This window comes from Pestalotiopsis fici (assembly GCF_000516985.1).
Source record: "Pestalotiopsis fici W106-1 unplaced genomic scaffold PFICI_Scf_6, whole genome shotgun sequence".
NCBI lineage: Eukaryota > Fungi > Ascomycota > Sordariomycetes > Amphisphaeriales > Sporocadaceae > Pestalotiopsis > Pestalotiopsis fici.
In genome coordinates, this window is record NW_006917096.1 from 2,694,396 (window position 1) to 2,709,315 (window position 14,920).

A 14,920-nucleotide genomic window follows, 5' to 3' on the forward strand; every position below is an offset into this window, starting at 1 on the left:
TTCATATCTCTTACCGATACCGCAAATATATGCTAATTAAGTTGACGCTTTACGAACTGCTTTCATCACCTGACACCATCCGATCAAATTCCAACGTCATTCGGGACACGCTCGGCTCCCCGCGTCCGTGCTAGCCTATTGGAACATAGGTGCGCCTTTCAAGAGTTCCCATGTGTCAGGTGCAGCCATAGCGCGTTGGGGCTTCGACCTCCGATAATATGTCTGTCGGTCGAGGCAATCTAAGCACAAAGAGACGGACAATCAGAGCCCTTTGTGGACTCCGTATCTTGCATGGTGCCCTCTATTGTGCCTGTACAGTGACACGTGGTTAGGTAATGCGCTCGTCTTTCTGGCGATACTAGTAGATATACACTACGTGTTTCCAGTCCTTCTAGAAACAATTCGTTTCTACACTGGAAAAAAAGCCCACTGTGGATGTGCTCCATACAGGTAGGAACAGGCAATGATCTTTCGGCTGTAGTAGTTTTTAGGGCTGATATGGAGTACATACTACATACACCACTGACACGTCGAATACTACTCCATATTCCCGAGCACGCTACCGGTCTCGATACGACAGCCAATCGCTCATCGTTGTGCAGTCTGGACGATCTCCAACTGGAATTGCGAACGCCAAGGCCTCAGTGCCAACCTTGTTGTTATTGTTTGTACGCATCGAAGGCATTCGGCAAAGGCTATGCCCAATGTACACTCAGCACTACAGTTGCTCCCCACTGAGCTGACTGATCATCGCTAATCCCGGAACACCACGTTGTGTCCATCACGTCTCCGACAGGCCGTACGCAATAAACAAAAAGCGGTCACGAAAGCAAATCTCAACAAAACTTCTTTCAGGGGAAAGAAAGCCTCGCCATCATGATCTACAGACCATGATTCATCAATCTACGAATGAATATGTTATTCTAATCTTACGACCCAGAGGTCCCATATCCCATTCAGCATGCCCACACAGTTGCGCTGTGGCTTCCGATTGGCTCAAACGAGCTCCCCTCATCCAAGCTCCGTTTCCCCAAGGCTACTATAAGCCACAATCCCGACCATAGCTCGAGGCTCTGGGGGGGCCCAAAAAAACAGCGGTGCGTAATGCTTGATGAATGGCTCAATTGAGTTTCAATGGCGCGCTACTTGCCTTTGCTCAGCAGGAATGAGCTCTAATATCTCACCCGTCAAGCCCGTTCCAGGAACAGAGGAACCACACACCCCATACCCTTGTTAGTCCCCCAGCCATAGATAGGAAGACCACAACGGGACGGGACGCCCTCCACAGTTGCCCCAATACAGACACCCCCATCAGATATAGTCACTGGAAAAGGGAAAGGTATGAGAGATAATACGACAAGGTAGCATTCTTTCTGATCGTGGACCAATCGCCATTGCCGTTGCGTGCCAGCTTTCGGTCGAGATGGGGGAGGGGCTACTGCTTGCTGCTTGCTGCGAAGCCCAACCCTGCAAGTCAAACTCGAGATGTCCTCCAGGCCAATCATTTGACAACGTGGACATTAGACCGCTGGAGTACGGAGAGTTTCCCAATGCTCATCATATCTGCCACTGCCAGCAACGCTTGGAAATATTGCTAAATGTAGACGTATTCTGCACAGAGTAGTAGATTTGTCTTCAGCTACGTGGCGTTTCGGAGTTTCCTTCTTGCTGACATCACTTACCCCGAAGGAAAAGGGGAAAAAAATGATTTCTTGACCTGGTGTGAGATCTTTACAAGTTGACCAATTTTCGGATAAGAACTTTGGTAAGATGTTTGGTATCCCAAGCAGCGTCAGCGTTTGTAGCCGCGCATCCGAAATATGCAAGACGTGCACGATAAGCTTTGCGCTTGTATAATTTGTTATTCTCTCTGGTGATCAGAGGGAATCAAGGAGGGAACAAGCTTTAATAGAACACGAGAATATGACACATGCGAGCAGGTTAAGTTGATTGATCATTAGCTTCAATCAATTTGACCTACCACTGCTACCAGAAGAAATGACAAGGTCATTTCGATTCGCAAAAGTGGATTTTTTTTCTTGACGCATTGTTTAGAATGTACCTTTATGCCGTGCATCTCAAAAGGATGCCCTGAATTTCTTTCACATCACTAATGGCAGGTCCTTCAGTGGTATGTGTCCAGCAGGTGCCTTTGATGTGCACAAGGACAGTTGAGGTTCTATCAATTTACATGTTTAGATGCGTGACAGTGCTACTTTGGACCAAGCTCACAATGCGCAAATGACATCTTGCTCATTTTATCAACTTGATGATGGAAACATTAGACTAGATATCACTGTTGGCTGGCCATGAAGCTAAGTACGCAGAGAACTTCTGGTTCATGCTGACATCTATACTTCTTTCCTGTCACTTGGAGCCATATTGTAACCGAATGTAAAGCTCACAATGCCTATCCTTCATTGGGAGGACTGGAAAGGGGTATCAAATGCCAGAAACAAAATCAAAGGACAACAGAACGCCCTCTACAGGGGTAAACAAGAATCATATAACTCCTCATAATGCATCCCAAATCGCCCCCAAGAAACCTGGACTCTGTTCCAATCTAAAGTTTTCTTCTCCATCCGCAACCCTGGTCTTATTCACGTCCACCTCAGCGTCCCATCTCGGGTTGAGAAAGTCGTCAAGGTTCTGCAGAACCGCAGCGACATCATCAACACCCTGGCTTTGGGATTCAGCGCGCCATGGTGACTGCTCTTGAGTATGATTTTCGGTATCTGGGATCTGGCAGGACTCATCGACTGCGATGAAAGGTCCAGGAGAGCTCTTGATGCCTTGGCCCTCGTCGGCCTCTCGGAACGCCTGTGCCATTAGACCAATCCCAGGACTCATTGGAATTTGTTGTGACTCGCTGGGCAGAAGGCGAGTTGCGGCCCGGGGCTGCAGGATCTTCGTCCCATTTGAAGACCTCCGACTCGTAGCGTCAAAGTGTTTCTGGAAATTTGCACCCACGTCTTCATCATCAGCTTCACGGCGGAACTGCGGCGGAGGAGATGCTGCTTTCCGGACATTGGAAGCGAGCACCGAATCTCCGGTGTCGTCGCTCTCATGAGGTAGTGGTGCAAAGGATACCCGCAAATGTGACCGAGGTCTCACAATCGATCGTAAGCTCGATCGAGCACTACTTGTCCAAGGGTTGGCACCTGTTGCATCGGTCAAAAATTGTGTACTGGGCAAGCCTTCACCAGACACTCTGTGGTTCCTCGAGTTGCGATCATATTTCGGAGACGGCGTGTTAAATGTCGCAAAGGATTTGATTGATAGGATCGGTTCGGGAGTCGTTTGACGTTGGGCCATGTGTACAGGTGTAGCCGGCTGTGTAAGAGATCCAATCTGTTCAAGATGTGGGAGTAGAGACATAGGTGGCACGGGTGCCAGTGGCTCGCTATTGAACCTCGGTGCTTGTGTAGGTGGCCGTCGGTCTTGTAGGCTTTGGGAAACCGACAAACGTGCTTGTTGATCGGCATATGCAGATTGATGGTCACAACAAGCCCATAGACTTTGCTTCTCCGGCAAACTCTGCAGAGACAGTCGCAATGGTTCTTGTAAAACGACCTGTTGCAAGGATTCTGAAGCTTGTAGGCCAGCGGAATAGGGTGGCTCAGTCTCCAAAGAGGTCCATGGCTGTTGCTGCGAAAGTGGTACGGCAAGCTGTGGTACCACCTCTATTGGCGAACTTGCGATACTGATAGGTCGTGAGCTAGACACCCACGCCTCTTCTGCCATAGGTTCGATTTTGACTTGCGCACCCTCAGATACCCAAGGGCTTTGCAGGGTTACTTGATCACTCTGAAGTTCGCCTTCCTCGTTGCCGGCCGTTGTGACATTGGCGTCAGCCAGTGTGTGAGTTGTTTCCAGAAGCGGTGGGGTGTTTTGGATAGGATCCGAGGGGTCGTCTACCGACTCCTTTCTTACCCATTCCGCTTTAGAGATAGGAACCGGAATTTCTTGGTTTTCTTCATCTTCTGAGACTTCAATTGAGGCCTCAGAACCTTCATTCTGCTCTTGCATTATCTCCACAGGCCCGCCGACACTGCATCCGTCGCCGTCGCCGTGGGGCGTGGACGATTCATCTCGATCGCATGGCTCGGGATTTTGACACTCAATGGGTGATTTGCTCTCAACGCCACCAGGGCCTGATGTTTCCTCCTGATCGGCTACCAATACGGCCTCTCCATCTTCTGCCGGGTGCGTTTGCTCGTTGCCTTCTGCTATTCCGGCGACTGGCAAGGAATATTTGGGGAGTTCAGGCCTTGCAGGAGCATCGACAAGGGGCAAAGTTCTACCCGTATCAACTTCCACTGCGTTTGCAACAAGTGCAGACCCTGCCTCAAGCGCTCTAAATATGGAAATGTGCAATGGCGTGGGCTGATTTTCCACACCTAGAAATAGCATTGCTTGATCAAGACCTGGTTGGTCAACCGGGTTTTCGTGACTAGCCTGTTGATGATGATCAAGGTCTTGTTCGCCTTCCTCGGAGACAAGGTTGTCAAGGGTCGAAGTTTCTTCACAGAGCCTCTTCTCAATTGAATGAGCTTCAGGTCGACAATCCTCTGTCAAAGTCTCTGTGGGTTCTGTGGGAATAAAATCTTGAGCCACTTCTGTATCGTCTTGTAGTGTGAAATCAACCAGCATGTCCGTTGCACTTTGGTCGTACATGGGGTAGTCGACGACATCAAAATCATGACAACCAGTAACGGAGTTTTCATCAAGGTTCGCTTCATGTTGCTCATCCGAATCTGGGGTTCCTGTTTGAGTGATTTGTGACTGTTGACTGACTAGATTGCTCTGGGTTATCTGGATAGGAGGAAGCTTGGTGCTTTTGGCTCTGTATCGGAAACTTTGGTCTTGATGGCTTTCGAAGCTGGTATCGCCATGTTCAAGAAGTTGCCGCGGGCTTGCAGCTCCATGTGGGTTTTCCTGCTCGGAAATCATATCTTCCTTTCCTTGTCCTGGAGGCGCTGCTTGTGGCTGAGCTGCACTGTTCATGCCCATGCCTGATGCATCTTGACATTCCATTGGCTGGCAAGCCGGCTGATTGATTGCATCATCGAGGTTTTTAGATGGCTGCTTTGATTGGCGACGACTACTCCTGCGTAGTGCATGAGCTTTGACTGCCACTTTTTTACGAGGTCTAACCCTTGATGCTGATGACTTATGGGATGCTGTCATGGACACAACTTCCTCGGGTGACTCCTCTGGCTGCTGCTTGGCAATAGAAGACGGCGTAGTTTGCTCGAAACTCTGATTTGCATTCGTGCGGTTGTTCGACTGATGATCTGGGGCAAGTCCTGTGAAAATGGGCAATTCGCTGGCAGCAGGAGCAGCAGGAGTGGGGGTTGGGGTCGACACAGAAGCAAAAGACACGTTCTCTGTTCTCCTGCGCTTGTTGAGCTTGCTCTTGAGCCAATCTTTCTTGGCGGGTCTCTTTGCATTGCTGCTTCCATCGGAGGCATCATCAGTCCCAACGTCAGGTGCCCAAAAATCATCTCGCTCCAGCGTGTCTCTTTGCACATTTCGGGCCCAATCTCGTATGCGGGCACTTGCCGAAGAATCAAAGTGAGCATTTTCGACAAGCTCAAGCTCGCGATGACTCTGTGGACTTGGCAAATGACATTGCATGGAGTCCTGCATGTCAGGTGCGGTATTCGTCAATCCTCCAACATTTTTCGGATGTGTCTGAATTGCAGCTTTTGCCAAAGCATTTGTCGATTTGGTGGAGTATCGCTTGCGTGTATGATTTGTAGCATTTGCTTGGACATTTGAGGATTGACGAGCTGGAAGCCACGGGTTTCGCCAGCCGGAAGCTTGATCGAAGGGGCCTCGTAATGCGGCGGATATAAGCCTCGGACGCTGGCCCCTGAGGAATCTGAGGGCATGTTCTTCGTAGCGTAGTCGTTGGGCAACCCGTTCGGACTGGGTCCGATGATGCTCTGACCTATGGTAGAGAATCTCCTCGCCATCGTCGTAGGCTGCACAGTATATGGGCTCCTCGCCGAGATCCTTCCGCTCTCCCATCAGATTTTCCATTTCGATATCACCGGAGGCCATTGCATCAGGGATAACAGCACTGGCGTAATGCTGACATTGTTGTCGAGCTGCGTTACGATGACTTCCAGAAAGAGCTTGGATTTGCACGGGGTTGGTCGGACTGGTTTGACAGAATGTGGAGGTTTGAATCGGCGAATGTTTGCCGATTCCACAAGCGCCACTGCCTGGAGTTTGGCAAACTCTCGACCTGCTCTAAATTCAGAAGTGGGACAAAACCGTTCACTGGACGACGCGCTGGTTGCAAGTCGTGGACGCGTTAATTGATTTTGAGCACGGACCATTTTTGGAGGGCTGCCGTATGCCTGCTAAATACTATGCGAGGTACCTAGTGTACCTACTTACCTACACTGAGAGTACCACTCGTCAGCCGGTCTACTGCCAAGTTTCTCTCTAGATGCGGAATCAAGTTAAAACATCAATAATGTCAAATATGTATATTAGACATACAACTTTGCATAGAGAATAATAAAACCACGACGTGCTGCTTCTTCATTGATGCATTTCTTTTTTACAAACGCAAGCCATCACTCAAAAAGTTCGGAATATTGTCTCACCTTGAAGCGCCGATACGAGGAGAGTCGGGTGCAGTCTTTGATTGGGTGCAAGTGCAATAAAGTCAATTGCAGGTGGGGCAGAACTCCTTCTCGCCCGCCTGCGATGGACCGGGCCCATTGGGATAGCTGCCGCACATCTTTGAGGTAGCCCCGTCGCTGTGGCAACCGGCTATCGATCCTCGTCCAGCTGGGACCAGCTCATGTTGTTCCCACTTGGACAGTGTAGTGGGCGCCATTTCGCGCGTGTGCATCTTGGTTATCAATGGTGATAGAGCCGCAACATCGTCATCGATCAAGCATGGGACTTTGAACCGTTGTTCCAAGCGTTGGCAGTATACTTTTTTCACTTTGTTTCATCAGCTTACCACTTCAAGCTCTTCTTCTTTTCCCAGCCGTTTGCTTCATCACAACAACGCACCTAAGTTTTTATTTTGCCGCGCCTGGTGCCCTGGAGGTAATTACTGTTGCCCAGACCGTCCCGCCTCTGTTTTGTTCTCCTCCACTCAGCCCCACGCGACTTTTGCGCCGTAATAAGTAAACATCATAAAAGTAGGAACTAGCTAACCATCTTTTTGCGACTACTTACAGCCCACTTTGGCGAGAAGCATCATCCTAGCCACGGATCTTCACATACAATCTCATATGGAATTTGTACCAATTTGACCATTCGCCGCCGCTCCTCGCCGACACCACTGTCGGTCGCCTTGAAGCCATGGCGCCCCATGCCTGGCTCGATTCCCTCTCAGAGGACTGGGTCTCCCAGCCCAGAGACGACTCCTCCCAGGCACAATTATCCGTCTTTTCAGACTCGCGCGCCGCCTCACAACAGAGCGACTCCCGCGCAGCAGGCATATCGCTACCGACTCCGTCCCAATCAATACACAAGCCCGACCTATCAACGACCGATGCGCTCGGCGAGAGAAGCTCAAATAACATCAATATCCAAGCGTCGCAACGCCAGTCATCCAGAGGCTCTGATGACGTAAAATCGTCGCAAAGAGGTAGACACATCAGTCGATCCCACTCAGCCTCGGCATCTGGCTCCGTTCAGCACAACACTATAGAGCACAAATCGCTGAGTGCATCACCGGCCAAGAATAGAGCTGACATACCTGAGTGGAGGAGGAGGCTGCTACACCGAGAGGGAGACTATGCAGAACCGCTGAATTTGTTCAGCTCAGCCGGCGCCGGTTTAGAAAGCATGTTCCGCCCACCACCTCGGGCAGATGCTATCCCTGAGGAGGCCCACGATGAGGACCACACAGCCCATGACATGACTATGCCGTCCAGCCCCCCTCCCTATTTCAAATCTCGTTCGCAAAATGTTTCTGGCGGTACATTTGAAGAGTCCAGCTTGGAGTTTTCCGAGATCCAACCGGCGCTTCTCAAACAAGGCATTGCGCAAAGAATCAACAACGAAAACGATAGTGGCTCGAGTATGCTAGATAACTCGTTCGTCGACCGAGCCACTCAGTCGCGAGACGATGCGACCAAGAATCAAGGACAGAGATCCTCCATCTCAGCGACTTCCAAACAATATCTTGATGTGTCGCGTCGGGTTAGCGGCAGGAGCGACACCCGGAACGAAGACTTCAGCCCCATCTATCTCACGCGACTCAGCAAAGAAGATGGCAAGATTACTTTTGCCCCCACAGAGCTCTCTGCAGACTCACTGCGGAAACGGTTAGACGAGATCCGTCAAGATCACTCGTTTATGAAGTCGGATTCACGCGAACAAGAGTCAACCATGCCACAAGACGATCTCGACTCGACTCAAGATTATGCCCGGCAGGGTGCTTTCTTGAATATCAAGCGAGGAGGCTATTCCGCAGAAGGATCCTTCAGGCGTCGCCCACTGAGCCCTGCAGCACAGGCAGATACGTCTGAAATGCTGCCCGAGTCTTCATTACAGGCCAGTACGCCGAAGCACTTTCCAGCCACCATCAGAATTATAGCACCTACGGAATCCAATGATCATACGTCCTCAGAGAGTCCCGATTTTCCACGCGGACCAGACCCGAGTCCAGATAAGCGCCCTGAGCATAGCCATAGTATCGGAGGAAGCCCACTCAAGCTTTTTGGGCCATATGACACCTTTACAAACCAAACGTTGATGCGACGAATAAGTCAGTTTGAGGATCCTGTAACTGAGAACCCTTCCTATGATGCATCACTGGACAATTCGCATTCGTCATTGCTGTCAGCACAAGAGGGCAACTCGAGCAATTCCATGATTCCTCCCACTGTCGCTGGCCAGCCAAGAAAGCAACAACTCAGCTGCGGTCACGATGAAGTCTTGGGAATTGTCAACAATTTTGGTGCGGGTGACCTGGATGACTATGTCTTCAGCGAAGATATTTCATTGGGACCTGTTGAGCGGTCAGAGTTGCGTGATAAGGAGAATGTTGCTCCTATCAGAAGCTCGCAGACCCGCGGTGTTGTTTTCGACCTTGGACATAAATCATCATCGTCCGTACTTGAAGACGAGGAACTGAAGTTGGAACTGCGGCGAACGAGAACCAGCACCAATGCAAGCTCTTCAAAGCATTCTGCTAGCGGTCTCAGGTCATCACGCCCGGCAAGCTCGCCCGAGAGGGCCTTGGGCAGCCGCTTCGTTCTCGGAACCCCCAAAAGGGACAGTTCGGAGACAAAACGACCACGTACTTCCCCATCGAAGGATCCCACGCCCAAGCGAAGAAGGACTTTGCACAGATCTGATATTGCATATGGCCTGGAAGCACACCCTGCAGCTATCGAAGCTGTTCGGAACGTGCACTGCCAGATGCAGTCCGGCATTGGCAGGAAGCGCAAGGATGCACGACCTAGTGAGTTGCAGCAGTCTGCCAATTCTGCTGTCATGGCAAACCGACAGGTGATTCGACCTCGTACACCAACACCCAGCCAGAGGTCCTCTGTCCAACGCGAGCAAGAGTTCTCTACCGGTTTCTCTCGTGAGAGTATCAACGCCGCCTTGTCACGGCCTTCTTCGGAGGGCTCTGATATGGTCAGTCAGGATTTTCAACCAAATGGTTCTCGGAGGGTCTCGATAAAGACGCAAGACTTTTTTGTGGAAGCAGAAAAAATCATGGCAATGATCAGAAACAAGGCACGACCATCCAACCTATACGATGGCCTTGACAGCGTCGATGAGTCTAAAGCAGACATTTCAAGTCGACGCAAGACCGCATCGGCAGAAGAATCATACGACGACTCTTATGAAGACTCTTTCCAGGAGCCTTTCTTGAGACCCCCCAGTCGCGAAGGCGGCCCCGTCCTGCATCTAGCCACTCGACAACAGGACCCTGCAATTGCTGACAAACTAAAGCAGTATGAAGAGAAAAGCGACATGGGAGACCTCATCACGTACTCCATGCGCTCTATGGGGTTGGCCAAGGAGGCCACTCGGGAGGTCAAGAGACTCAACAAAGCTCTGAAGGCGGACCTTCAATATAATCATACGCGAAGCAGCACTCCAGAGGAAGGGGAAGTCATTAGTGACCTCTCCAACGTGCGGTTGTCTCGGAACCCTGACGCCTCCATTGATGATGAGCTTGGACCCATCGCGTCGCATGGATCAGGGTCCTCTAGTGGCTCCACTAACTCCATACCTACTGCTTCTTCGTCGCGCGGCTCGGAGTTCAGGAGATTAATTGCACCCGATGCAGTTAGCCAAGTTATTGGGGACCATGTTGGCAATATGCAACTGGACAAGGAAAAAAATGTTTGGATGAAAGTAAAGACTCCGAGGCGAGAGCCCTTGGGCTTGAACATCCTGCCATCTGAGGACAGCGAGGAAGATCCATTCGCTAGCATTCCGGATCTCTCCGTCGATGTAAACAAAGAAAAGCAACATCTCAATCTCAAGACCGGACCTCTCGATGATTTGCAAGAGTACGTCAAAGAGGACTTTCCGCACCCACCTGCGTCCGGTAAAAAGCCTACTGCCACGGACAAGCCCGTCGATCTCGGCACCTTGCTGAGCTACGCGAAGCAAACCTTTCAAGGCAAAAACAAGAGCATGCCCGATGCTGCCAAAGAGGTTGAAGAGGATGAGGAGGTTGAGCACGAAATTACACTGGACGAGGATCGAGTACAGAAGTCGAGTCCAGCTCGGAAACGGAACTTGACCATCACATTCTCATCGCCCGTCGCTTCTTTCATTCAAGATGCATTGCCACAAGAGTTACATGGGGATACCACCATTGACGAAATCAGTGCCGAGGAAAGTCTGGTCGATGACGATTCAGCACATTCTTCAGATCGAGGGAGGGGGGTGAAGCCTGGTGCTTCTGCTATTCGCAATGTCGACCAATCGAGATCTCGAAGCCGTTCCAAGAGTGTGAGACGAAGCCTGTCTGTCAGAGGCAGAACATTTATTCCCAGGCCTGTATCTCGTATCGATGAGCAGGATGAAGAGACGGCGGCTGTTGAAGTATCGGTGCTTGAACAAGGGCAGCTCAGCATTCTTGGTGAATCAAGTGTCATTCTGCCAAATGGTGCCGAGCAGCGACGGAACAGTGTCAGTTTCTTGTTTACAACGCCCGCTCCCATTCGACAGATTCCTCAGAGACTGGCGACACCAATCATCGCAGAACATGTCGGAATGCTGTCGCTCAGCCCACTGTCCGAATTGACTTTCAATCACGGCGATCGGTCCAATGCTCTGGAAGTCAGCTATGTCGTTGGCGATGATTACCTGGTGACTGGAGACAAATCCAAGCGTGTCATGTCACAGGCTATTCGCGCTCTAGTCGAGAAAATCACAGAGGTTGAACCTTTTGAGCCGGATTGGGACTCTATCAGCGTTCTGAACATCAATGGCAAACGGTTGGGAAGTTTGCACAAGTTGGACGAGTTCTGTGGTAGTATCGTTACTATGGATGCTTCTGACAACTTGCTCAGTCACCTAGATGGCGTGCCACCATCTGTTCGAAACCTCAAGATCACACATAATCATCTATCTGAGCTCACTGCTTGGGGTCACTTACTGAATCTGCAGTATGTGGACATTTCCAACAATCAGATTAACAGTCTGCACGCTTTCAAGGACCTTGTTCACCTCCGAAACCTCCGCGCGGATAACAACCTTATCACAGGTTTGGACGGAATCAAGTTTCACGATTCTCTCCAAGTGCTTCGTGCGCGCAATAACATGATAGAGGAAGTCGATCTTGAAGGAACAAGGCTCCATCGTTTGACTGAACTTGACTTGCAAGGCAACCACATTCGCGCCGTGGCCAACATTGAGCAGCTGTCTTGTCTGTCAACCCTCAATCTCGAAGACAATTATCTGACATCGTTCGCAACTACAACAGATGATATGCCTTCGCTGCGCTATCTGCAATTGTCTGGCAATGCCATTACAGAATTAAGCCTTGCATCTTTTCCCTCACTACGGCTGCTTCATGCAGATCGAAACCAATTAACCACCTTGAAGGGATTTTCTCGCACTCGCAGACTTGATAGTCTCTCTCTCCGAGAGCAGAGGGGCGAAGAACCGCTAAACATATCATTCTTGACTGCTGCGTACGAGGTTCGCAAGCTTTTCCTGTCTGGTAACCTTCTGGCGACTTTTGATCCAAAGGTGGATTTTCTCAACTTGCAGTATCTTGAACTCGCAAACTGTGGATTGCAGTCATTGGGTGCAAATTTTGGGCAGCTAATGCCCAACTTGAGAACCTTGAATCTGAATTTCAATGCACTGGAGGACTTGTCTGCCCTACGCTTCATCCCCAGGCTGAAGAAGCTTCTCGTGGCAGGCAACAGATTGTCGGATACAATCGCCTTGGCCAACCTATTACCAGAGTTTCCACACCTGGCCAAGCTAGATTTGCGAGACAATATCGCCACATTGGGTTTCTACCCACCTATTCAGAGCTTGGTCTCTGTGGAACAAGAGTCGGACTTGGATCCATTTGTCTTGCCAGATGCGAACAAGGAGCGAGATGATAGCTTTTCCAAAAGACTGGATTTAGGCACAAAACAAAAGAGGCGATTCTACGAGATCGCCGTTACGCAGCGCTGTGGACGACTCAAAACACTAGACGGACTATCCGTTGACAGGCAGCGTATCCGCCAGAAGGACCATGTCTGGCAAGCACTGCTGGATTGCGGCGTCATCTCCCACGTCAGCAAGAAGGACACAGAGGGAGATGGAACAATACGCACCCCTGAAGCGACAGGTGAAACGCACGAAATATGAAGTATATGAATACGGAGTTTGGAGTGAGCCGCTGGGAGGCGTCAATGCCGGCGGGCTGTGTGAGCGCATGGATATATCAGGTCATTGTTGGAATTATTTGTTTTTGCATCAACGTTTGGGGATGATGCTTGCTTCGGCGTTCCAGAGAAAAGCAGCCAGCCTTTTTAGCAAATGAGCTCGCTCGGATCGGCGTCAGGAGTGTATATTGATTTCTCGTGTAATACCTAGACTTGCATACATGCGAGGCATGATAAACGGTTCGTAATGAGAGACGATTGTGTTTGATTCGAGTGACTACATGCAAGCTTGGTGTGATGTGCTTTTCATTATTGCTTCATTCAGTCCGATATTTTACGGATGTCCACAGGGCAAACTGTTGAGACCCCCGGTTTTGACCGTATACACTTTCGCCCCTGTGGCTATAACAATAAGAATTTTAGAATTTCTTGGTAATATCATTCATTTCAATTGTATTCTTATAGCCACAAGGACGTAAGTGTAATGGTCAAAATCAGGGGTTTTGAACAGTTTGCCCTTTGGTGCTCCCTACTTTTTTATGTCTTTAAATACCAGTAGTGCTACTTGTTCTTGATGTCTTCCAACATGCTGGCGATATACGCCGGCATCTTGCAGGGTCTCGGCACAGAGGGGACATGCCGTGCAAGTATCGAGCTTCTTGGCCTGCTTTCCAGATTGAACGAGAATATCAACCTGGCTGGAATTGCTGACAGAATCTTCATGTCTCGATTCCAGGTGACGTCTTAGATCCAGTGAAGACTCAAAGGATGTCGCGCTGGGGCAAAAGACACACCTCCAGTTTCGCCAATGATGTTGTAGGACATGCTCCATCCACTGATTTTGGGTTAGATAGTGCTGGCCGGCACTACGACAGGACTCTTCGAGACAGATGTATGGCCTCAGATCGGAGTATATGTGTTCTCTGCCACGCTTATTAGCTGAAACGAAGACCTTTCGATGAGGAGGGACGGGGGCAAAACATACCTCCATGTTTGAGGCGTGCTTATGAAGATTACAGTGAAGCAGTATGGGCATTCCAAAGTTCCATCTTCTGATTGTGGTGGCGGGACAGGAATGTCAAGAGTGTTGATTTTCCTCGACTCCGGCAAAGGTATAGCACTGCTGATTTCCGGGTCATCTTCTTGAGCGGCGAGTTGAAATTGCGGATAATCCTTTTTGTGATTGTTGCGAGTTTGCCGAAATGTCCAATACCGACGGCGCCGCGCATTGGCTTCGGCCAGCCGCGTGGCCAGAGCTAGTGAGGTTTCTCGTAGTTCATAAACCATGATGGCGGATATATCGAGACGAATGTATGCATCCTCAATGACTAGGTGATGCGCAATCATGTACTGATCATGGGGTGCCGGGGCCTGAGTGGTGGTGGAGAGCTGATACAAGCAGTTCACAATCTCGGCCACATCGGCGCGGATCTGGTCCAGCTCGGTACCAAAGCCAGAGGTGTTGCTGCTGTCTTTTGCCAGTGCGTCGATGTACTCATCTTCATTGTCGTCTACCTGGGAATCCTCTAGGCATTGGTCCCAAGGTTTCCTTTCTCCCTTGATGATAGCATCCGCTTCAAATTTGATCAATGCCCGCACAAGTCGCGTTTTCCAAGGCACATTTTATCTCACCATTATTCAGACACTCATGAAGGTCGTCCAACAGGCTGAGAATTCGGTTTTTAATGTGTGAAGAATCGCGAAGCTTGAAATCTAACGAATTTACTCCGATTCGTGAGGCACCAACATTACCGACCCAGACCTTGAATCGAGCACTGTCTTCTATGATCTTGGGGTCAGACAGTAGAGGCTCAAACGACTTTGTACACTGAAAAGCCGCTTGGTAGATGACATCGTCCTTCATTGCAAGAAATAAATTGAATACACTGGAAAGGGATGAAGAAACCACGAACACTATGACGTGCAAAATATTGCAGACAGATAAGTAGGGAAGAGAAACGTCTCCAGAAGCGGAATATACCCCGCCCTCAGTTGTCTCGCGCATGCGAACCGGCGAGCCATTTCGATGCGTGCGGCTGAGATCTGCTTGGCTGACACCCCTCTCCCTCTTCATCAAC

At 50.0% G+C, this 14,920-nt stretch overlaps 3 protein-coding genes across 3 annotated transcripts; 1 reads left to right on the forward strand and 2 right to left on the reverse strand.

The window, feature by feature from the left end:
• Window positions 1-2,514: 2,514 nt before the first annotated feature.
• On the reverse strand, window positions 2,515-6,069 carry PFICI_09281 (uncharacterized protein; the record flags this gene model as incomplete). Its single annotated transcript, XM_007837862.1, has 1 exon — window positions 2,515-6,069. One exon carries the CDS (start codon window positions 6,067-6,069, stop codon window positions 2,515-2,517), a length of 3,555 nt encoding a protein of 1,184 aa, XP_007836053.1.
• A 1,266-nt stretch (window positions 6,070-7,335) lies between these two features.
• Window positions 7,336-12,825, forward strand: PFICI_09282 (uncharacterized protein; the record flags this gene model as incomplete). The annotated part of the gene is made up of 1 exon (XM_007837863.1): window positions 7,336-12,825. The coding sequence occupies one exon, from the start codon at window positions 7,336-7,338 to the stop codon at window positions 12,823-12,825; it is 5,490 nt and encodes a 1,829-aa protein (XP_007836054.1).
• Window positions 12,826-13,371: 546 nt separating this feature from the next.
• On the reverse strand, window positions 13,372-14,706 carry PFICI_09283 (uncharacterized protein; the record flags this gene model as incomplete). The annotated part of the gene is made up of 3 exons (XM_007837864.1): window positions 13,372-13,765; window positions 13,828-14,416; window positions 14,475-14,706. The coding sequence occupies 3 exons, from the start codon at window positions 14,704-14,706 to the stop codon at window positions 13,372-13,374; spliced, it is 1,215 nt and encodes a 404-aa protein (XP_007836055.1).
• Window positions 14,707-14,920: the final 214 nt, after the last annotated feature.